The sequence below is a fragment of the Manis pentadactyla genome, chromosome 7 (assembly GCF_030020395.1).
Source record: "Manis pentadactyla isolate mManPen7 chromosome 7, mManPen7.hap1, whole genome shotgun sequence".
NCBI classification, from domain to species: Eukaryota; Metazoa; Chordata; class Mammalia; order Pholidota; family Manidae; genus Manis; species Manis pentadactyla.
The window spans coordinates 138517520-138542178 of record NC_080025.1 but is presented as its reverse complement, the minus strand read 5'-3'; the positions used below and the strand labels follow the sequence as shown (position 1 = coordinate 138542178).

At 45.2% G+C, this 24659-nt stretch overlaps 1 protein-coding gene and 1 long non-coding RNA gene across 10 annotated transcripts in view; one reads left to right on the top strand and one right to left on the bottom strand.

Moving 5' to 3' along the window:
* Nucleotides 1–24659, bottom strand: part of LOC130684320 (uncharacterized) — a 115492-nt gene that overhangs the window by 27663 nt on the left and 63170 nt on the right. The gene's annotated exons all lie outside the window — the stretch shown is intronic.
* The window catches only part of TCAF2 (TRPM8 channel associated factor 2), a 37222-nt gene continuing 23498 nt past the window's right edge, over nt 10936–24659 (top strand). The window contains exons 1-3 of one of the 9 annotated variants that reach the window (XM_036926178.2): nt 10936–11104; nt 13753–14386; nt 23608–24599. In XM_036926178.2, coding sequence (XP_036782073.2) covers nt 13764–14386; nt 23608–24599 — 1615 coding nt within the window. In that variant the 5' untranslated portion in view covers nt 10936–11104; nt 13753–13763. The other 8 variants (XM_036926175.2, XM_036926177.2, XM_036926183.2 and 5 more) reach the window with 8 other exon arrangements.

The following is a 24659-nucleotide window of genomic DNA, read 5'->3' as shown; positions in this document are numbered from 1 at the left end:
ATACAATGGAAAGCCCATCAGGCTATCATCAGACTTCTCAGCAGAAACCTTACAGGCCAGAAGGGAGTGGCATGATGTATTTAATGCAATGAAGCTGAAGGGACTCAAACCAAGATTACTTTATCTGGCAAGATTATCATTTAAATTTGAAGGAGGGATTAAACAATTTCCAGACAAGCAAAAGCTGAGAAAATTTTTCTCCCACAAACCATCTCTATGGTGTATTTTGGAGGGACTGCTATAGATGGAAGTGTTCCTAAGGTTTAATAGATGTCACCAGAGGTAATAAAATCACAGTACAGTAACTAGAACAGCTAATTACTATGCAAATGCAAAATTAAATAACTATCCCCAAAGTCAATCAAGGGATAGACAAAGAGTACAGAATATGATACCTAATATATTAAGAATGGAGGAGGAAAAAAAAGGAGGAGAAAAAGAAAAGAACCTTTAGATTGTGTTTGTAACAGAATATTAAGTGAGTTAAGTTAGACTCTTAGATAGTAAGGAAGTTAACCCTGATCCTTTGGTAACCATGAATCTAATGCCTACAATGTCAATAAGTACATACCTATCGATAATCACCCTAAATGTAAAAGGACTGAATGCACCAATCAAAAGACATAGAGTCACTGAATGGATAAAAAAAACAAGACACATCTATATGCTGCCTAGAAGAGACTCACTTTTAACCCAAAGATATACACAGACTAAAAGTGGAGGGATGGAAAAAGATATTTCATGCAACTAATAGAAAAAAGCAGGAGCTGCCATACTTGTATCAGACAAAATAGTCTTCAAAACACAGAAAGTCACAAGAGACAAAGAAGGACATTAAATAATGATAAAGGGGTCAATCCAACAAGAAGATATAACCATTATAAATATCTATATGCCCAACACAGGAGCACCTATATATGTGAAACAAATACTAACTGAATTAAAAGGGGAAATAGAAGGCAATGCATTCATTCTAGGAGACTTCAACACTCCACTCACTCTGAAGGACAGATCAACCAGACAGAAAATAAGTAAGGACACAGAGGCACTGAACAACACATTCAAACACATGGACCTAACAGACATCTACAGAACTCTACACCCAAAAGCAGCAGGATACACATTCTTCTCAAGTGCACATGGAACATTTTCAAGAATAGATCATATACTAGGCCACAAAAAGAGTTTCATTAAATTCAAAAAGATTGAAATTGCACCAACCAGCTTCTCAGACCACAAAGGTATGAAACAAGAAATAAATTACACAAAGATAATGAAAAATCCCACAAATACATGCAGGCTTCACAACATGCTCCTAAATAACCAACGGATCAATGACCAAATAAAAATAGAGGTCAAGCAATATTTGGAGACAAATGACAACAATAATTCAACATCACAAAATCTGTGGGACACAGCCATGGCTGTGTTAAGAGCAAAGTATACTGCAATACAGGCCTACCTCAGGAAACAAGAACAATCCCATATGAGCAGCTAAACTGATAATTAATGAAACTAGAAAAAGAAGAACAAATGAGGCCCAAAATCAGTAGAAGGAGGGACATAATGAAGATTAGAGAAGAAATAAATAAAATTGAGAAGAATCAAACAATAGAAAGAATCAATGAAAGCAAGAGATGGTTCTTCAAGAAAATAAACAAAAAAGATAAAACGCCTAGCCAGACTTATCAAGAATAAAGGAGAGTCTACACACATAAATAGAATCAGAAATGAGAAAGGAAAAATCACTACAGACACCACAGAAATACAAAGAATTATTAGAAAACACTATGAAAAATTATATGCTAACAAACTGGATAATCTAGAAGAAATGGACAACTTTCTAGAAAAATACAACCTTCCAAAGCTGACCAAGGAAGAAACAGAAAATCTGAAAAGACCAATTTCCAGCAACGAAATTGAAATGGTTATCAAAAAAACTACCTAAGAATAAAATTCCTGTACCAGATGGCTTCACCACTGAATTTTATCAAACATTTAGTGAAGACCTAATATACACCCTCCTTAAAGTTTTCCAAAAAGTAGAAGAAGAGGGAATACTTCCAAACTCATTCTATGAGGCCAGCATCACTCTAATACCAAAACCAGGCAAAGACACCACAAAAAAAGAAAATTGCAGACCAATATCCCTGATGAACATAGAAGCAAAAATATCCAACAAAAAATAGTAAACTGAATACAAAAATACACCAAAAAGATCATCCATCATGATCAAGTAGGATTTATTCCAGGGATTCAAAGATAGTACAACAATCAAAAATCCATCAACATCATCCACCACATCAACAAAAAGGACAAAAACCATATGAGCAGATCCACAGATGCTGAAAAATCATTTGACAAAATTCAACATCCATTCATGATAAAAACTCTCAACAAAATGGGCACGGTGGGCAATTATCTCAACATAATAAAGGCCATATATGAAAAATCCACAGCCAACATTATACTTAACAGCAAGAAGCTTTCAGCTTTTCCTCTAAGATCGGAAACAAGACAAGGATGCCCACTCTCCCCACTTCTATTCAACATAGTACTATTCAACATAGTTGTGGAGGTCCTAGCCACAGCAATCAGACAACACAAAGAAATAAAAGGTATCCAGATTGGCAAGGAAGAAGTCAAACTGTCCCTGTTTGCAGATGACATGATATTGTACATAAAAAACCCTAAAGAGTTCACTCCAAAACTACTAGATATAATATCTGAATTCAGCAAATTTGCAGGATACAAAATTGATACACAGAAATCTGCAGCATTCCTAAACACTAACAATGAACTAGCAGAGAGAGAAATCAGGAAAACAATTCCATTCACAGTTGCAACAAAAAGAATTAAATACCTAGGAATAAACCTAACCAAGGAAGTGAAAGACCTATACTCTGAACACTGCAAGACACTCGTGAGAGAAATTAAGGAAGATACAAATAAATGGAAACACATCCCGTGCTCATGGATAGGAAGAATTAATATTGTCAAAATGACCATCCTACCTAAAAAGCAATCTACAGATTCAATGCAATTCCTATCAAAATATCAACAGCATTCTTCAACCAACTAGAGAAAATCATTCTAAAATTCATATGGAACCACAAAAGACCTCAAATAGCCAAAGCAATTCTAAGAAGGAAAAATAAAGCTGGGGGTATTATGCTCCCCAACTTCAAGCTCTACAACAAAGCCTCAGTAATCAAGACAATTTGGTACTGGCACAAGAACAGACCCATAGACCAATGGAACAGACTAGAGAGCCCTGATATAAACCCAACCACATATGGTCAATTAATATATGATAAAGGAGCCATGGACATACAATGGGGAAATGACAGCCTTTTCAACAGCTGGTGTTGGTAAAACTGGACAGCTACATGCAAGAGAATGAAACTGGATTATTGTTTAACCCCATACACAAAAGTAAGCTCAAAATGGATCAAAGACTTGAATGTAAGTCATGAAACCATCAAACTCTTAGAAGACAACATAGGCAAAAATCTCCTGAATATAAGCATGAGCAACTTCTTCCTGAATGCATCTCCTCAAGCAAGGGAAACAAAAGCAAAAATGAACTCATAGGACTACATCAAACTAAAAAGTTTCTGTATGGCAAAGGACACCATCAACAGAACAAAAAGGCATCCTACAGTATGGGAGAATATATTTGTAAATGACATATCTGACAAGGGGTTAACATCTAAAATGTGTAAAGAACTCACATGCCTCAACAAACAAAAAGCAAATAACCTGATTAACAAATGGACAAAGGATATGAAGAGACAGTTCTCCAAAGAAGAAATTCAGATGGCCAACAGACACATGAAAAGATGCTCCACATCACTAATCATCAGGGAAATGAAAATTAAAACCACAATGAGATACCACCTCACACCAGTAAGGATGGCCAACATTGAAAAGACTAAGAACTACAAATGCTGGCAAGGATGCAGAGAAAGGGAGAAAGGGGAACCCTCCTACACTGCTGGTGGGAATATAAGCTAGTTCAACCACTGTGGAAAGCAATATGGAGGTTCCTCAAAAAACTAAAAGTAGAAATACCATTTTGTTGGGACCTTTTGCCTTTTTTGGGCTTGTGATCATGAGGCGGCCGCAGGCTGGAGGTTTCCAACCTCCCTCGTTACTTCTGCATTCGTGGCCTAACTAGCCTCCTGCGTGCGTGCTCTTGGCTCTAACTCCACCTCCCCACCTAACTCGAAACCTGCCTAAAGACCCTAGTGACAGATGAGATAATCAATTCCCATCGGTTTCTGTTACTTCCTTATCTTCCCCTATATAACTAAGCCTCTGATGGAATAAAGCTGAGTTTTGCTGCGCTCTTGAGGCTGACACATCTCCTGGCTTGGTGTGGTTTTGTTTTTCTCTGGATCTCAAGGGAGGGTGTCCAAGCCGCCAACACTTGCCCTCTCGCTCAGCCCCAGGGATAACAGGCTGGTCCTGCTTGTCCCCCTGCCTTTTTATTGCTGAAGAGCAACAACTGGTGCCCCGTGTGAGAAACAAGGAACTTCGCTGATGAGTTAATCGGACTATGGGTAAGTGTAATCCCATAAAATATGGGACATTCTTCTTCCAAGCCTGATCCCTCTCTTGAATCCCTTAGGGTCCTCCTCCGAAGTAGAGGCCAGAGCTCTCTGACAGCCAAGCATCAAAACCTGGGAGACCTTAGTTAAGGTCGCCCCGTGGCTGCCTGCAAGTAATTTGTTTGACTGGGAAACTTGGGACAGGGTGGAGCAATTCATACACAAAGCCCAAGTTATTCGGGGTGATATCCCCCCTCTGGGGACCTTCCCCACTTTAGCAGCCCTTAAGAGTTGCTTCCCTCCTCGGCCATCAAAGCCAGCTGCCAAGAACTTAAAAGACAGGGAAACCACCGGTCGGGAGCCCCTTCCTGGGGAGATTCTGATCCCCTTCCTCAGGCTGAGTCCACGCCGGCAGGACAAGAAAGCCATAAAGAGCTGGATGAGAATCATGGCAATGGCGCCCTCGACCCTTTTGATGCCGCCCCCTGGCCTCCCAAATCCACGACTCCTTTGTACCCACCACTTCCTGGTACTAGTTCCTCTTCTAACCCTTTCAAATCATCATCAGCCCCCCTCCTCCATACCAATGAGCAGGGGTTTCGGCTCCTCTCCCATATAAGGACTCATGCTCTCCCATTGGCTGCCAACCCCAAGAGAATCCATTGTTCTACCCACAACCTAACCCATGTCAGCTATTTCTGGTCAATGTTAATCCCAGAGGTAACCGCTCTGCCCCTGGTACCCTTGGGAGCCAGGTGACCTTAAGGAATTAAAGAAGGCCGTTCTTGAGGACGGCCCCAATGCTCCTTGGACTGAGACCATCCTCCAGGGACTTGCTCACCATCCGTGCACCGCCGCAGATTGGAGGGCTCTTGCCTGGGCGGTTCTCCCTGGCCCCCTTTATATTAAGTGGTGTGCTTTGTATAAAGAGGAATGCCAGCAACAAGCTGAGAGGAATCTGACATACTCTTTTACATATATATGGATGATATTATCTTGGGGGCCACTTGTTCCCACAAATTAGATGACCTCTTTAAAAGGTGCCTTTCTTTGCTATATAAAGTTCAACAGGTAGCACCTTTTAAAATTTTGGGGACTACTTTAACATTAGCTGTTGTCTCCCCTGTTAAGCCCCAGTTATGTATTCAGGATGTGTATACACTACCACAGCTCCAGAAACTGCTGGGGGAAATCAATTGGATGAGGCCCTGGATTCCTATAACCACAGCTTCTCTTATCCCTCTTTTTGACCTATTAAAAGGCCTTAACCTAGCCTCAACAGTGACTTGAACCCCTATACATAGAGACACATTGACAAACGTTCAACATGCCATTGATAACGCTGCCTTAAAAAGATATGACCCAAACTTGCCACTAATCCTCTATATTATGGCGGGAGAGACCCTCCTCACTGCCCTTTTGGCTCAGGAGGGAGATCCCATACATTGGATACATCTATCTGTGGGAGGGGCACCCCAAGTGTACTCTATAGTGGATCAAATGGCCGACTGCATTGTCAAGGGACGAGATCTTTCTGTCCATCTTTTTGGAAGTGAACCCCACTCTTTGATCATCCCTTTTCAGGTCAATGATTTCTCGTGGCTACAGAGAAATAATTCCAGATTGGCAATAGCCATGGAGGGCTTTCCGGGGATAGTAGACTGTCACTATGGTCCCTATAAGTGGATGAGTTCCTTTAGCCAATTGTCTTGGCAGCCGCCTAAAATGTTCCTCACTGAGGCAGACCCCTCTTTCCCCTCTGTTTTTACCGACGGGGGTAAACGGGGAGACACTATGGTAATGTTCCCCCCAGGCACAAGTGAGTGCCCTCCGGCCATAACCCTCTTTCATGAGGTACAGGGCTCTGCCCAGTTTAAAGAGCTTTATGCTGTTGTTTTAGCTCTATCTGAGAACCAAAGCCCTCTTAATCTGTTTTCTGATAGCCTTTACATTGTCAATCTACTGCCCAACCTTGTGGGTGCACACATCAGACTTGACAATAATCCCATCACTCCTTTGATTATTCAAGCCCGCAATTTGTTAAAACAGAGACTAGTTCCCCTTTTTGTACATCTAAGGGGACATCAAGATTTGCCAAGCTTTTTGTCGAGGCAATGCTCTTGCTGAACGACTAGCTTCAGCCTACATAGTACAGGAGGGCACCTCTTTTCATCAATTTACACATGCTAATTGGAGAGGACTACACCATCGGTTCCCTCAAGTCCCCGTCAGAGACTTAAAAAAGATCATTAGGACATGTAAGTCATGCCAGCCTTTTCTACAAGTTCCTCCACTTCAAAAGGGCGGAGTGAACCCTCGAGGCCTGAGGCCCAATAACCTTTGGCAGACTGATGTCACACATTTTGCCCCTTTTGGGAAGCTTAAATACATATTTCTAAACAGTTGATACCTTCTCCCATGCTTGTTGGGCTACAGCCCATATGGGAGAAAAATCTAAACATGCCATAAGCCATTTTCTCCAGTGCTTCACCGTTCTTGGCCTACCAGATCAAATCAAAACCGATAATGGTCCCTGCTTTATTAGTAAATCTTTCACTGAATTCTTGAGAAAATGGCAAATTTCCCATACCACTGGAATTCCTCATAACCCTAAAGGACAAGCAATCATGGAAAAACACAATCATACCCTCAAATGTCAAATAATAAAACAAAAAGGGGGAACACTCTGCCCCCATGATCAACTAAAGATGGCATTATTTACTCTAAATATTTTAAATTTTGCCAAAGGCAAACAATTCTCGCCCTTCCAAAAGCACTGGACAACAACCGTTACTTATCGGATGATTAGAGCCCGATGGAAGGACCCCCTTACTGGAGAATGGAGGGGCCCAGACCCCCTCATTACAGCTGGAAGGGGATTTGGCTGTGTCTTTCTGACCAATGAAAAAAGGCCGATCTGGGTCCCCACAAGGGATCTCAAGTATTACCCCCCTAAGGAGGGGGAGTTCACTTGATGTCAATGATGACCCAGAAGGCCTCCTGCCTCCTGAGGATATCTCTCTTCTTTCTCTCTTTCAGGGTCTGCAATGAGCCCAATGATGCTGGTCTTCCTGTTAATGGCAATAAATCTCCCATTAGCTAGGACAGGATTTGGAGATCCCGGTCAAGCAAGAGCCATACTACGAAAGACCATCAGAGACCCCTATAATCGATGACCTATGAGCTGTGGCCAGCACAATTCTTGACCTCCAAGCACAGTTGGATTCCCTCTCAGCAGTAGTCCTACAGAACCATAGGGGGCTTGATCTCCTCACAGCTGAAAAGGGAGGCTTATGTCTCTTTTTACAGGAAGAGTGCTGCTTTTATGTGAACCGCTCCGGCATAGTCCAAAATAAGGTCAAGCAACTTCAAGAAGACCTCAAGAGACGCTGAAAAGAATTACAAGCCAATTTTCTTTGGACTGAGTTACATGGGTGGTTGCCCTATATTCTGCCCTTCCTTGGTTCTATCCTTCTTTTGCTCCTACTTTTCACTTTTGGGCCCTGCATTATTAACAAGATTATCCAGTTTGTCCAAGAAAGAATTGAATCAATTCAGTTGATGTGCGTGCAGGTACATTACCAGAGAGTTGCCACGGAAGCCAGTGACCCCTACGATCGCTGTGAACCTTATGATGAGGCCGTGTCCATTAATTCCCCCTAACTATCTCCCTGCGCGCCCACGATGGGTAAGATCTCCAAGGTGGAGACAACCTAAGACAGGCCATGGAGGATGAGTAAGCTTGGGACAACCGAAGAGCTGCAAGGTACCCAGTGACGGGTAAGATCCCCAGAGGGGGACAACCTAAGACAGGGGCCTTGCCTGCCGGGACATCCCAGAGCATTTATAAAACAAAAAGTGGGAATTGTTGGGACCTTTTGCCGCTTTTGGGCTTGTGATCATGAGGTGGCCACAGGCTGGAAGTTTCCACCCTCCCTCGTTACTTCCGCATTCGTGGCCTAACTAGCTTCCCACGCGCGCGCTCTTGGCCCGAATTCCGCCTCCCCACCTAACCCGAAACCTGCCTAAAGACCCTAGTGACAGATGAGATAATCAATTCCCATTGGTTTCTGTTACTTCCTTATCTTCCCCTATACAACTAAGCCTCTGATGGAATAAAGCTGAGTTTTGCTGTGTCCTTGAGGCTGACACATCTCCCAGCGGCTTGGTGTGGTTTTGTTTTTCCCCGGATCTCATGGGAGGGTGTCCAAGCCGCTGACACTTGCCCTCTCGCTCAGCCCCGGGGATAACAGGCTGGTCCTGCTTGTCCCCCCGCCTTCTTGTTGCTGAAGAGCAACACCATTTTACCCAGGAATCCCACTCCTTGGAATTTACCCAAAGAATACAATCTCAGATTCAAAAAGACATATGCACCCGTATGTTTATTGCAGCACTTTTTACAATAGCCAAGATATAGAAGCAACCGAAGTGTCCATATGTAGGTGAATGGATAAAGAAGATGTGGTACATATACACAATGGAATACTATTCAGCCATAAGAAAGCAGCAAATCCTACCATTTGCAACAACATGGATGGAGCTGGAGGACGTCATGCTCAGTGAAGTAAGCAAGGCAGAGAAAGACAAATGCCAAATGATTTCCCTCATTTGTGGAGTATAACAATGAAGCAAACCTGAAGGAACAAAATAGCAGCAGACCCAGAGACTCCAAGAATAAACTAGTGGTTACCAAAGGGGAGGGGTGTGGGAGGGCGAGTAGGGAGGGAGGGAGAAGGGGACTGAGAGGTATTATGTTTAGTAGACACGGTGTGGGGGATCACGGGGAGAACAGTGTAGCACAGAGAAGGCACATAGTGGATCTGTGGGATCTTGCTGTACTGATGGATGGACAGTGACTGCATTGGGGTATGGGTGGGGACTTGATAATATGGGTAAATGTAGTAACCACATTGTTTTTTCATGTGAAACCTTCATAAGAGTGTATATCAATCATACCTTAATAAAAAGTAAAAAAAGAAATTAAAGTCTACTACATGTCAGGAATGAAACTAGGCAATAAGAACCCAATGGTGGGCAAAAAGGAAACTGACTCTATACTCAGAGCGTGAGACCCTATGAGGGAATCCCAAGTTAATCAAAGGATCATACAAATAAGTGTAAAATTACAACCTGGGTAAGAACTAAGAAGCAGAGGTGCTTGGTGTAGTCAGGAGGAGTATCTGGTACAGTCTGGAGGTTAGAAATGCCTTTTCTGGGGAAGTGATGACTAAAAGTCATTTTAAGTCATTTTCTAGGAGAAGGAAACTTTACTTTGGTAGGAGGGATTGTTGCACTTTGAGTAAACATAAAGAAAATCTAAGAAGCCAGAGTATTGGGAGAAAAGAAGAACCACCGTGTTAAAGAAGCTAGAGAGCCCAGCAGGGCCATACCACACGGAGGCTGTATCGCTAGGCATTACGTACCAACACTTCATTCCTAGCTGCCCCCATTCTCAAAGAAAAAAAAGCTAACTTAAAATGCTGAAAGTATATTTTGGTAAAGCTCCAAAGAGAATTACAATAATAATATAGCATTATGTTAATTCAGAAGAGTGAAAATGAAAGATCAGTCTAATGCCTAGTAAGCACTGAAGGCAAGCAGGTAAGGATGCAGTCTGAAGTTGAGGAGGAAACCACAGTGACCTTGGGAAGGAAAGGAAATGTCAGAAGCAGAAGTTGGATTGCCGAGGTTTGAACCTCATTCTTGGCAAAGGACCAGGTAAACTGCACGGAAGAAATGGCATGTTTCATATAGAGAGTCAAGAAAGGGAGTTTAACCAACGTATATTTTCAGTCCAGGAAAGAAATCAGGAGGAGATAAAAAATGAAAATACAAGAAAGAGAGGGAACTGGACAGCAAGGTCAAGGAGAGACCTCTTTATAAAGAGAATGGCCTTGACCATCCCCTCCCGGAGACAGAAGAGACAATGACTGAAGAGTGTTCCAAATTTAAAATTAAATCAGACTATGAGAATAACTGCTGCTTTGAAATAATGCTTATAAAGAGATGGTCAAGAACCTTTTCCTTTTTTAGGGGACACATCCGGTAATTTTAAAACAGTGCGATGATTTACATGCATAGCCAGTGGTAGCCCCCTTCTCCGTAATCACCCCAAGTCATGACACTCACCGCCCCACCCCTTCCTGTATCCACTCTCTGACCCAAAACAAATTCCATCGAGGTGAACCCAGCGTATCCGCGGGGCGAGGCTGTGCAACCTCGGGGCACATCTCCCCGCACTCTTCCACCACGGTTTACACCTTTCCACCCTGAGGAAGAAATGCAAGCAGCAGCCGCGATGAAACAGGCTCGTTTCCGTCCCAGCAGGCTTATCCCTGGTCTGACTCCTATATCCTCCCCCAAACCGGTTGTAGCGGCTGAGTCCCCAGGACCAGCGCCAGTCTCCCCGGGCCCGGGGTGCACCGCCGCGGCTGGCCACCGGGGGAAGCCCTGCAGCGCAGCAGCCGCTGGACGGCGACCACTCGGCAGCCACTGTTCTCGGGCGCCGCATCCCACGGCCCGAGCACAGGGGTCGCCGCGGACCCTCTGCTGTAACGTTGTTGCCGAGGGATTGCTTGCCCCGAATCTGGTTTACTGGAGACGGCGTTTGCATTCCTCTCCAAGCGTTAACAGCTGCTTTGCAGAGAAGCCTCCCTTACCCAAGAACCCCCGGGGGGCTTGGGCGAGCGGATTTCCGCCCTAACCCCCGCAGGCCGGTGAACCGCGGGGGCACGGGCCGCGCACACCGCATACGCCCCCGGCCCCGCGGCGCCGCCCCAATGCGGCAGTCCGAGGACGGGTAGAGGAGGGGTGCGTCCAAGATCCCCTAGCCCCGCCCCACTCTACGCCCCGCAGCGCCACGCCCCCGTGAGCCACGTCCATCGTCCCCTCCCCACTGAAGCCCCGCCCCGGGCCGCCCGCCGCACCTCCGCCGGGGCCCCAGCGCCCAGTGCCGGCGCCGCAGACCCCCGCGAGCACAGCGTGAGTTTGCCCACCAGAGCGCGTCGCGGGGTGGAGACGGGAGCCGGGCGCCGCAGCGTGACCGAGAACGTGCCCTCAGTCGGGTCTCTTTCTCAGGTCCAGGCTTTTGTTTCGTTTTACCAGTCTGGTGCTATTTGCTAAATGTCTAAATTTGCGTGAGTTCCCAAAACACGTTTCTCTGGGCTCTTTGAACTGGTGAATCAAGCATTTGACAAAAATGTGTGCGTGCCTGCTCGCGTGCACGCACTTAAGAATTAGGGTCAGCCTTCTAAGAACCTATTACTTGTCCCCTGGGTTTTTTGCTTTTCCTGTAAAACCGGGAAGGCCCCGAAGAGTGAAAGACTTCCCTTGTCTCCTCAGAGGTAAGTTAGCATGATCTTGACCCCAGGCTTCCTGACCTCTCTCGCTGCCTTTCCCCATTCCTAAACCTGAAAGCTGAGACTGCTCACCTACATTCTCCTGTGAATTCTCTTCCCTGGGCGCATTACTGAGAGAGGTGGCAGATACGAAGGGAAGTTAAAAAAGTAAGGTAAAATAAATAGGAGCCGGAATTATACAGGAAATACAGGGCTTGCTCAGGCCAAGCCTAGCAGAGATTTAGTGGAGAATGTAGCCGGAAGAAAGTCTAGAAAACAGTGGAAAGCCCAGACCCTGGAGGCCTTAAAATCCAGGGGAGCACTCAGCTTTTACCTGATGGGGAGCGGACACAATTGGCAGGGTTTTAATAGGAAGAGATGGGAGTTGGATGGCTTGAGAAAGACTGTAGATGAGATTGCATCCTGGGGACTAAAACCAGATTGGATTAGTCTAGATCCGGATGTAAACTAAAGGGTCTGGTGTTTGAGAGAGACAGTAACGATGAAAAGGAGGTGGGTTGGCTGCCTGCATAAGGAAACAGGAGACAGGAAGGAAGGAGGCAAACGTGGCACAGGCTTTGGCGTCTTAGTTGAGTCTTCCCAAAGCAAAGCCTGGTAGAACGACTTAAGCGCAGGTGGTTTGGCTGGGAAGTGAGCCCAGAACGTCAGCCTGAGGAAGTGAGGCCCAAGACAAGGAGGGAGGGAAAGGCAGTGAAGGGCCTGTCACTGGGCCATCACACTGTGGGCAGCGCGAGCTCAGTTCCCCAGGGGCCCTCTGAGGAACTCGGCCACACCTCGGGCCATCCTGATGCCCTCCACGGGCAAAGCTCCCCGGGCGTCAGCTCACCGCCACTTCAGAGCTGCCCTGCGCACCTGCGGAGATGAGACTTCCCAGTGCCCAGGAAGTCCCTCTGGGCGGCTGGTGAGTCGGAGGTGGGCCGAGGGCACCCAGAGCTCTGCTATACAGCCCTTGTCACCAGAGAAGCTGGAAAGGGCAGCAGAGGGACAGACACTTGCATTTTCTCAGTGCTCACTGTGCACCCGGCCCAGGAGAAGGAGTTTTTATATATGCATCCTCTTAATCTTCAAAAACAGTCTTCAGGGGATGTAGTATTCTCTTTTTATAAGTGGGGAAATTGAGGCCTGATTTATCCAAGAGGCGCTGCTTTGAAGGGAATAATGCACCTGGTTTTAGGCTCACCGAATTTTAAAAGACCTCTGAAAACCACAGAATGCTACCCACGTAGAGGTGGGAAACTCTCCATTTAGGTATACTTGATAAACTAGGAGCTATTTCCAACTTATTTAGTCAAAGCTGTCAGAACAAATGCAGTCTGAAAGGTCACCTGACCTTTTTATCCAAAGAAATAGAAAGTGCTAAGTCAACGTGTGCATTTCATCTCTGACCTTGATCTGCCAGGTCCTGCCGGATCTAGCTGCCCCCCATCCACTTGGGTCCTGCGTGCCCCTGGCCCAGCTCTCTCCATCCTCCCTGGTGCACCTCTATATTGGTATACACAGCACTGCAGGTTTCAGTGTCAATGTCACATTCTCATATAGGCCTTTCCTGTTTCTCAATCTAAAGTTTTCCAGTCACTTGCTATCCTATCACTATGTTTTATTTTATAATAACTAATTGCTGCATTTTATTTATTTACCTTATTTATAGTTCTTCCTCTTCTAAAATACTAGATTCATTAAAGTGGGGACCTTATTTGTTGTGTTCCTTGCTGTATCCCCAGTGCTCAGCACACAAGTGGAGAACCCAATAAATGGTTTTTGTGTGAAAGCATTTAGTCATTTTTTCACTCATTCTCTCATCTGTTCTGACCCAGCTGTGTCTTTGCTTTCTTCTGCAGCAGCTGACTGAACCATGGCGACAACTCCTGCTGCTGCTTTTGAGGCCCTCATGGATGGGGTGACAAGCTGGAATGTCCCCAGAGGCCCCATCCCCAGTGAACTCCTTCTTACTGGAGAGGCTTCCTTCCCGGTGATGGTGAATGACAAGGACCAGGTCCTCATTGCTGCCTCCTCCTACGGCCGAGGCCGCCTGGTGGTGGCATCCCACGAGGGCTATCTGCTGGATGCCAACTTGGCCCCGTTTCTTCTCAATGCAGTGCACTGGCTCTGTCCCTCGCCTGGGGCTCCTGTGGGAGTGCACCCATCCCTGGCACCACTTGTGAACATCCTGCAGGGCTCTGGGGTTGAGGCTCAAACTCAGCCAGAACCCGGAGATTCCCTGGGGGTTTACTGTATCAATGCCTACAATGACACCCTGACTGCAGAGCTGATCCAGTTTGTGAAACGGGGAGGGGGCTTGCTCATTGGGGGCCAGGCCTGGTATTGGGCCAGTCAGCATGGTTGTGACAACGTGCTGTCCAACTTCCCCGGGAACCAGGTGACCAGTGTGGCTGGAGTGCACTTCACCGACACCTATGGGGACAGAGGCCAGTTCAAGGTCTCCAAGAAGGTCCCCATGATCCCTCTCCTTGTCAGGTGAGTAGTTTCCCACAGCGGGTCTGATGCATGTTAGCAACAGATTTGATCCCTCTCTTTGATGAGCTTCCATTTAATATATGTAATTTTCCAATGTTGTGGAACTACCACAAACCAAAACCAGGAAAATTAAAATGCACCAAAGCCTAAGGGGCTGGGTTCTCACTGCTACCCTATCCAAATGGCCAAAGCAACAATCCGCCAAATAGCAAAGCTTGTCTTACCCATCACTCTGTTCTGTGCCTAGTGCCTGGGACACGGAGAGTACGTGTCAGTATCCCAAGCGAATGAAAGAACGTTGCTTATTTGTGTGAGCATGTACCTGTGCCGGCCCCATCCAGCTGACAAAGGCCTGCTGCTTGTCACATATCTTCCAATAGAGAATTAGGCAATCAAAGAAAGAGATACAAACTCCAGCAGATGCTGATAAGAGTTATAGGGAAAGCAAAGTGGATGAAGTGACAGGGACAGGAGTGGAAAAAATTTATTTAGGGTTATTATGGGAGGCTTTTCTATGAGGCCTATTAAGGACTGGTTGCTGTTTCAAACAGAAGGAATTTAATATGGGGAACTGACTAAGCAGGTGATTCAAGCTGCAAACGCGCACGGAACAGCACAGTGCCCAAGGGATAGGTGGCAGCACGACTGAAAGGGAGGCGGTGGTGTCCCCGGAGCCCAGGGGCTGCAGCCCCCCGCTGAAGCTGGCACTGTGTTAGGCTTGTCCAGCAGGAGCCAGCACCCCAACTGGAGGGGCTGCCTAGTGGGGCCTGGACTCTCAGAGAAGACACAATGTTTGCCAGAGACACAGCCTGAAGGGAGACACTTACTTTGGCCTCTTCCTCTACCTGCTCAGTCTTCTAACACTGAGCAGGTAGGTGAGCTGAGCCCACCAGAAGCCAGCAGGCAGGGAACCTGGGAAACAGAGTTCCCTGAAACACAGAACATGACAGAGCAGGGTGGGGAACGGATGTGAGTGCACATAAGCCACTGCCTGCCTGGAAGGCTTCTCCGGTCAGGTGCCGTTTAAGAGACCTGATGGAATTTAGGGAATGAGCCATATGGGAACCTGGGAAAAGAGGACTCCAGGCAGGGTGAGGGGCAAGGGTTAAAGTCTGGAGCAGAAGTCCGCTTGGTATGTTCCAGGAACATCAAAGCAGCTGGTGTGAGTGGAGCTGAGTGAATGAGGGCTAGTGGGGCAGGCGGTGAGGGGGTCCACGGTAGGGCCATAGCTCTTATTCCCAGTGAGAGGAGAGGGCATTTTTGATTCTGTACAGACCATGCGAGGTACTTACATTTCAAAGGAGCCCTTTGACTGATGGCGGAGAACAGACTGTAGAAAGCAGGGCTGAAGGAGGAGACCCACCTAGAGGCCACAGAAACAGACCACAGGAGAGAGAGCAGCCCCTCAGGTGGGACAGCAGTGGAGCTGCAGGCTGCACCCTGGCCCGGCAGGCATGGCTGACCCACTGAACAAGCAGCAGGAAAGGCAAAGGAGTGAGGAGTTCTGGTCTGAAGGCCATACAGACGGTGCTGCCCTCTGTGGGGCTGAGAGAGATGAGGGGAAGATGGCAGGGTCAGTAGTTTCATTCTGGATGTTTGGGGTTGGAGATGACCTGTGAAATGAGTGACTGATCGTGACTGGCCACCGTAACAGAAGGCCTCTTGCCATGGGCTGACCATGTAGGAGTGTATTTTTCTCATGTAACAGGAAGTCCATGTAGATAGGCCTGTGGCAGGACATTCCACGATGTCCCAAGTTCACTCCTCCTGTCTCTGTCTCTCTGCCCCACACCCCGCCACTCCCATCGTGGCATGTCCCTTTTATCTTTAAGGTGACGGGATTGTCACTACTACTTCAGGCACTGTAATTACACCTAGACAAGAATAAGCTAGAATGGATATACCTGCTGAATATGCTCCTTTTCATTCAGAAAATAATTTAACATCCAGAAGCCCTGACCGTTTGACCTACTGTTACATTTCAGCGGCCTAAACTAGCTCACCGGGCCACCTCTAGCTGCCAGAGGGGCTAAGGGGCTGAATATATTTAAGTGGGCACTGGCATCTCGGAAGGAACTGAGCTTCTGCTACTAGGAAGGGTGTGCGCACCGAGCGAGGAGTGCTCTGGGCCCTCGGCCCCAAGCCCTGGCGCTTTGGACTTCCTCCCCTTTAAGAGGGCGGGTGACCATGGGTTACTCAGGATGCCAGGGTGGATCTGATTCACTCCAGCCTGTCTGAGCCTAAGGGACAAACAGGTTAAATCCCACCAGCCTAATTCTCTTAATTATTCCAAAGGACCCCTGTCCAGCAAGCTAAACGGGTTTTTTTCATCTACACTTACATTTTTCATCTCTGCTACTGAATCTGAAGATTATTTTGTGTTTGTTTTAACTTTTAATTATGGAAAATTTCAAAAAGATGCAATGGAGAGAGAACAATACAATGAGCCCCCTGCAGCTTTTCCCCACCTCAGTAGCCAACTCACGATTTCATCTACAGCCCCACCCCCACCCCAGATTATTCTGAAGCAAACGGCAGACATCGTATCATTCCACCTGTAAGAATTTCAATATGTATCTCTAAAGATACAAACTCTTTTGAAAATGTAACCACAAGACACCAATATCACACCTAAAAGAATTAATAATTCCTTAATGTCATCATTAATTCCCATGATTGATGTATTTTATGAGGTATATAAATTCAAATTACCATCCTTTTAAAGTCACTTAGAAAAGTTCTTCCCTTTGTGGTTATACCACTAAGTACACACATGTAGATTCATCTGTTTATTTTAGTTCTGCCTTTTGGAATTGCTTTTGTAAAATAATCTTATTTTATAGTTATGTAAAATAGTTATGTGGATCCAAAGTAAAATTTTAAGATGCCTATTATACTCTATCCCTGTCCCCTTCATACAGTTTCTTTCCTCTCTTTTTAAAAAAATTTGTTTTTACTCCATTGTTTGTTTATATACACACACACACACACACATATATCCTTCCCCTTCTTGGAAAAGGCAATAGTAAACTATTAATATTTTTTTCCACCTTAATTTTTCTGCTTAACATCATTTCATGGATATGGCTCCATAACAGTATATAGATATGCAGTTTATGTTCTATTATACTACAATGTATTGATGCAGTATAATTCTTCAGTTAGTTCTTTACTGACAGACATTTGAGTTTCTAGCATTTTTTTCCAGTATTCTTACTATTACATATATATTGCAGTGAATACCTTTGTGTATATGTCTTCATATTTTTGCCATATTATTGGAAATGAGATTGCTGAGTCAAAGGATAAATGCAAATAGAATTTTGCTAAAGATTGCCAAATTCCCCAGAATTGGGTTCCCCAGGCAGGAAGCCAACTCTGAGACAGAGATTAGTATGCAGGAAGTTCATTAGAAAGTGTCTCCAGACCAACCCTATGGGGAAGGGAAGGAAGAGGATTGGACATAAGGAGACATTGGGCTGTGAGGGAGATATTTAGATTTTTTTTAATTAAAGTATCAATTACAATCTTATGTTTCAAATGTACATCATAGTGGTTCAGCAATCCCTGTGATCAACTTAGATTGTGATTGCTAATTATTGTGCCCGTTTATCCCCCTCCCTGCCACACCCATCCCAACCTCTCCCCCTTGGTAACCACTAGTTATTTCTCAGTGTCCATGAGTCTACTGCTATTTTGTTTTTATACTCCACAAATAAGTGAAATCATATGGTATTTGTCTTTCTCTGCCTGGCTTGTTTCACTGAGCAATACCCTCTAGATCCATCCATGTTGTTGCAAATGGGAGGATTTCTTTTTTTTTTATGGCTAAATAATATTCCATCGTGCATATGTACCACATCTTCTTTATGCATTTCTCTATTGGTGGACACTTAGGTTGCTTCCATATCTTGGCTACTGCAAATAGTGCAGTGATAAACATAGGGGTGCCTATATCTGTTCGAATCAGGAATCTTGTTTACTTTGGGTAAATTCCTAGGAGTGGAATTTGGATCAAATGGTTTTTCTATTTTTAGTTTTTTGAGAAACCTCCATACTGCTTTTCACAGTGGTTGCACCAATTTACATTCCCACCAACAGTGTAGGAGGGTTCCTCTTTCTCCGCACCCTCACCAGCATTTGTTGTTTCTTGTCTTTTGGACAGTGGCCATTCTAACTGGTATAAGGTGGTATCTCATTGTGGTTTTAATTTGCATTTGCCTGACGATTAATGATATGGATCATCATTTCATGTGCCTGTTGGCCATCTGTATTTCTTCTTATTATCAGATATTTTTAATAGTCTTTTCACTATTAACTAAAACACTGGGAGAACTCTTAAGTATTTGTAAATGGAACATTGCTTAAATTATTGTGGTATATACTACATTTATAGAGTCAACGATTATGCAGCCATTAAAAATCATGTGTTCAAAGACTACTTAAAGGAATAAGAATATGTTTGTGAGATAATAGAATATATAAAAATATTTAAATGATGCCAAATTTGTTAAAACATGTATAGTTACAATATAAAACACTAGAAGAAAATAAAACAATAATAGTCTATCTTTAGTGATAGGCTGGAAGGTGATTATTATTTTCATCTTTAAACATTAAACATTAAAAAATCTCCAAATTATAATTATAACCTGAAAAAAAATTTTCATATTACTTTCCTACCTTTTTATAAGCCCTTAAACAAACAGAAAAATCCTCCTAAAGTCACATTACAATGTCTTTCTTCAACCTCACATCATTTACATTGTTTTATTAAGTCAGCAACAAAATGGAGAAAGAAAGGAATTTCCTTAACATACCAGTTTTCTTTCTGTCTTTTTTAGTACTTGTCTATATATCCATTCTTTCATTCACTTAAAATTTATTGAGTGCCTGTTAAATTCTAGACACTGTTTTGGGAACTGGGATTACAGTAGTGTTTAAGTCTATACTTGTTTGGCTAAAGTGTGAATGCTCAAGTAATGTATGAAAGTAATTTTTCCACATTACCAGTTTTCCTTATTTGTAAAGCTTTTACTGAAATAACAATATGACATTAAAGTATTTGAATATTTTTGATTTCTTATAATGTCCCCAACAAAATCTTTACCTTTATGTATCATCATCATCATACAGAATTTTTGCTTGTTGTGATTACATTCTGCTATTTTCTATTTTTTTAAATAATCTTTTTAATGAGTACTTCTAATGACAATACATGTTCCATAATTTGTTTAACTCTTTCCTTTTGTTGAGGACTTAGGTATTTCCTAGTTTTGGTATTTTGAGGAGCTATAATTGATACATCAGCCACAATATCTTTAAAGTGTTTTAGAAATCTCTCTTGATGTGAAGGCCACAAGGTGTAACATTAGGTAGAATATCAAGATACTGGGAAATCTGGTTACTCAAAAAAATAACACTGGCAGTTCAATGATAAAGTTAGGTTTAAGACTTGGTTTTCAAATTTCTCTTCCTATTCTGGATCTTTGCTGAGCTCTTGAAAAGCCAGTTTATTCTCCTTAACCAGTTTCAGCTCAAACACCCTCCTCAGAGGAATCCTTCCCTATAACCCTACTGTAGTAAGACTAACCTTCCAGTTTTACATGTTCCCATTTCTTACCTCAACATCATTGGTCACAGTCTGTGGCCACCCCACCTGGGGACTTGCTAGTGCCTGTCTAGCCAACCAGAACGTAAAGCTGCATGAATGCATTGATCTTGCCTGTTGTGGCTGCTGCTCTGTTCTCAGTGGTGTGTGAAACATAGCAGAGATGGGTTTCTGTATTACCTAAATGAATGACCAAATGTATGAATGAATATACACCAGACAGCCTAGTGGGCCAGTGTTAACCGCAGTCAACTTCATCATGTGGGATGTGCTGCCAGGGGGCTGAGCCTCAGAGGCTTCCTGCCTCAGCTAGAAAGGGAGCTGGAACTGACCCACCCTGTAAAGAAGGCCCTTACACTGAGCCCCGGCCCTCAGCTCAGAGTCCTGCCTCCTTCACAGTGTCACCTTTGAGATTTTCAGTGAATTTTTCTACCAACAAAACTTGATCAAAGGCTCCCGGACTGACCTAGTAGGTTTGCTGACTTCAAACTCCTGCTGAAGGCTCTGGGGCTCCCATGGGAACTGCTCGTCTGCCAAGGGGAGGGGCAGTCTCTAAAAATCAACAAGAGATCCTTACATGTCCTGTCGCCAAGGGCAAGAGCTGTCTGCATACCTGTGTTTACAAACCTGAGGCGGGCACTGCTGTGCCCAATCATAGCCAAAGGCTCTCGCTGCTTTTACACTAAGACTGCAGAGTCTGGGGAACAGGTTAGTCTCAGATCAACAGCTCATTACATTTACATACGGTGTAACCTACAAGGTCTAGAACATGTTAGGAACTGCTTCTATGAAAGTAAATACATACTGGTAGCTTATGCATCTCTTGAAGTTGCATAGTATCTCATCTGATCCTCACCATGGTCCCGCTGACTGCAAGACCTCATCAGCACTCCCTGCTGCTTGTTCCTTTTTCATATTTAAGATCCATAAATGTAAAGAGTTTTCAGGTAAAGATAGTGTGAAATGAGACCAGAATCCAGAATTAATGTGACCAAATGAATGAGAAAAAAAAAGGGAACAGCTGAACGTGGATTTGATGCTGATGCCCTGTACAGCTGAGCACTGGCTGGTGGCTGATGTGTGATGTGGTGCATGGCACCTCCTGAGACCATGCCCACCCCAGATGCACAACAGGAAGAAAAAAGTTGAAACCACAAATCCAGGAACTACCATTAATGCTTCTCATGTTGTAGAAGAATGAACAAATTGGGTGAGTAGACACTTAAGAAAAAAAAAACCTCAAGTATAAGAGCAACAAAGCAACTTCAGGGTTTGGTGGAGAAAGAAATGGATGCCAAGTTCCCCAATCTTCCATGCACGGTGGTGGGCTGAACCCCTCAAATGCATCTATGTCTAGTTGACTGGAGTCAGCCTAGATCCCCAAAGAGAGGAACCAGCCCCAGCAAGGACAGCAGTAGCCCCAGCTGATCTTTGCCCTTCGGTTAGTGCTATGAACCTCAGGTGTTAAGAAAGTGGAAAGAAGCAATATACAGCCCTCAGTATAATCTGAGAAGGTGGATGGATGTGGTGTGAGGGCAAACTGGTCCTGCATTAACTTAGGGCGTCAGGGAGAATTCACCCACACTATTTCAGTGCATACAAAGGATCTACCAGTGCTAACCATGACCAAAATCCATATAATAGGTAAAAATGCTATTATAAATTGAAAATGGAAATATGAGAGAAATTTAGTATGGAAAGAATCAGTCACACTTGGAAGAAAAATGTGACCAATGAACAGAAGCAGATTCCCTGAGGATGCTTCAAGCAATAAAAGAACTTCCTGGGAATATATGTTCAATAAAATGAGAGAGAGAGGGGCCTAAAAAAGGGGATTTCAGAGTGAAGAAAACAAATGGAGAGCCCAGCACCTCAGGTGAGATAAGCCAGTTACCCACTGTGAATATAACAGACAGCAGCTCACTTCCCACTGACCTTTCCGATCACTGCCGTCCTCACGCTGCCGTTTAAACTGCTCAGAAAGCGATGGCGTCACCTGTGCACTCGGCTTCGGTTTGATATAAACCCCCCACACTCCCCCCCTTCCTCCCTCAGTGCCTTCTCCTCAGCTCTCAGATCAGGTTGAGATCCCCACACAGTGTAGCAGATCCTCGAGTTAGATGTAGTTAAAGAGGCAGATTCACCATAAGCATCCTCAGAGCAGGAAAATATATAATCCACGATGCCAGTGCATTAATTTATAAAACTATATATATAAATGGAACAGAGATCAGCACATTCTTGTTGGACTAACTGAAAACTCCAGAGGAGACCAGGTCCCTCAGGGACTTGATGTCATAATGTGAGCTGCCCCTGCCTCCCAGATTCTGTCTTCTGTGCTGGCCCCATCCCCTGGCGTCTCCACGCACTGTGAGGTGGCCCGTAGCCCTAGGCTCACAGGGTCCTTACGTGTCATGACCTCAGAGTGATAAAGCCTCTTTCCCAGTAACAGGAGGCCCAGTTCCAGGCTTACCACTAGCCCACCCCCACATGCCCACTCTCGGGTCACTCTGGCCAGGGGCTGGGGTCAAATTATAGGCAGTGGTTGGGGCGCTGGGGTAGGTCCCCAAGGGCAAATGTATGTGAGTGATACCAGATGAATCAGTACGTTTTCCTGTAGATGGAGGACTCTAACTCCTAGACAATGTGGCCAGACGCTGTGAATGTCCTCATTTCCTTGCTCACGGTCGGCTTGAACATCATCTGGCCTCCCCATCACTCCTCTGGCCTCTGATTCTGCTCTGCCGCAACCACACAGGCCTCCTTTCTGTTCTGCAGACACTACCAGGCACACTTCTACCCAAAAGCCTTTGCATCGGCTGTTTCCTTGGCCTGGACTGGGCCTTTCTTGGGTTTCTGATGGCTGATTAACTCATCTTCTGCAACTCTCAGCTCAAATGTCACTTCATGTGTCATCTATCCTGATCACCTTGCTTAAAATTTCAACCCTGCCGAACCCCTGCATTCCTGATCCCCTTTAAACTGATTCAGTTTATTGCCCATTTCCACTCACACATACCTATACACACACCCATACTAAAACAAACTCCACAAGCAGACATTTTAACTATTGGCTTCACAAGTATATCCAAGCTTCTAAAACTACCTGACACATAATAGATTCTCAGTAAAATCACTCATTTGTGCTGCATAAATCTCTAGAATGGTAAATGGGGCCAAACTTTTACTCAGATCTTTTGATTATCATTCTGGTATTCCTGAATTTCCTTGGGTGCCTATTTACTGATTAAATGGAAGTGTTCACCTGGAGAATGTGGACCTTTAAGAGTAAGATGTACACATAAAGCCACTCACTCCCTTACTCTTCAGTATTTCATCAAATCCATGACAACACCGATTAGAGAAGCACCATTATTTTATGTTATTAAGTATGAGCAAACGCTGCCAATTAAATGACAATATACCACAGTATATTAGAAGGTGAAAAAAATGCCTTAGTCTTGATAAAATAATGGTATTATGTGTTAAAATTCTAAATGGTACATAGAGTGAGGAGATTGGCAGGAACTATATGATCTTAGATTTCTTAAGCTCATTTCGGTGGTTCATTAACTGACTGTAGCCACTTTGTCCCCATGTCACTTTCCAGGTGTGGACAGGATCTCGGGCAGGATCAGCAGCAGCTCCTGGAAGGGATCTCTGAGCTGGACGTCAAGACGGGGGGAATCCCCTCGCAGCTGCTGGTGCACGGGGCCCTGGCCTTCCCGCTGGGGTTCGATGCCTCGCTTGGCTGCTTCCTGGCAGCTGCCCGCTATGGCCGGGGCCGGGTCGTCTTGGCTGCCCATGAGGGCATGCTCTGTGCTCCCAAGATGGGGCCCTTTTTGCTCAACGCTGTGCACTGGCTGGCCAGAGGCCAGACAGGCAAAGTCGGGGTAAACACAAGTCTAAAAAACCTGTGTGGCCTGCTGTCAGAGTGCGGCCTGGAGTGCAGCCTGGAGCCTCGTCTGACAGGTGACTTGCGTGTCTACTGCTGTGTGGCTTACAGTGACAAGGAGGCTAAGCAGCTGCAGGAGTTTGTGGCTGAGGGTGGGGGCTTGCTGATCGGGGGCCAGGCCTGGTGGTGGGCCTCCCAGAACCCAGGCCGCTCCACCTTGTCTGGTTTCCCTGGCAATGTCATCCTCAACTGCTTCGGCCTCAGCATCCTAGCTTCAACTCTTGACCCAGGCTGTTTCCCGGTCCCTACCCCCAAGATGCGGAGCTACCACTTCCGCAAGGCGCTGTCTGAATTCCAAGCTGTCCTGAGCCACAGGGATAGGAACTTGGAAAAGAGCTGGCTGGCAAAGCTGGGTGTAGATGGCGCAGCCTTCCTACAGATTCCTGCAGAGGGGCTCCCTGCCTACCTATCCTTGCACCAACTCCTGAGAAAGATGCTGCGTCGGTCGGGCGTCCCAACCGTGAGCTGGGAAAAGCCAGTGGCCAGGGATTCCTGCGAGGCTGCCGTGCTCTGCCTGGCCACAGAGCTGGCACGCTCTGGGACTGACTGCTCCCAGCTGGCTCAGGGGCTGGTGACTGGGACCTGCCGCTCCAGCCTGAACCCCTCGGAACAGCCCGTCACTGTGGAGATCAGTGCAAGCAGTGCAGGTATGGAGGAAGGAGAGTGCCCAGAGCGCTGGGACCTGGGGAGGGTGGACATGGCAGGGA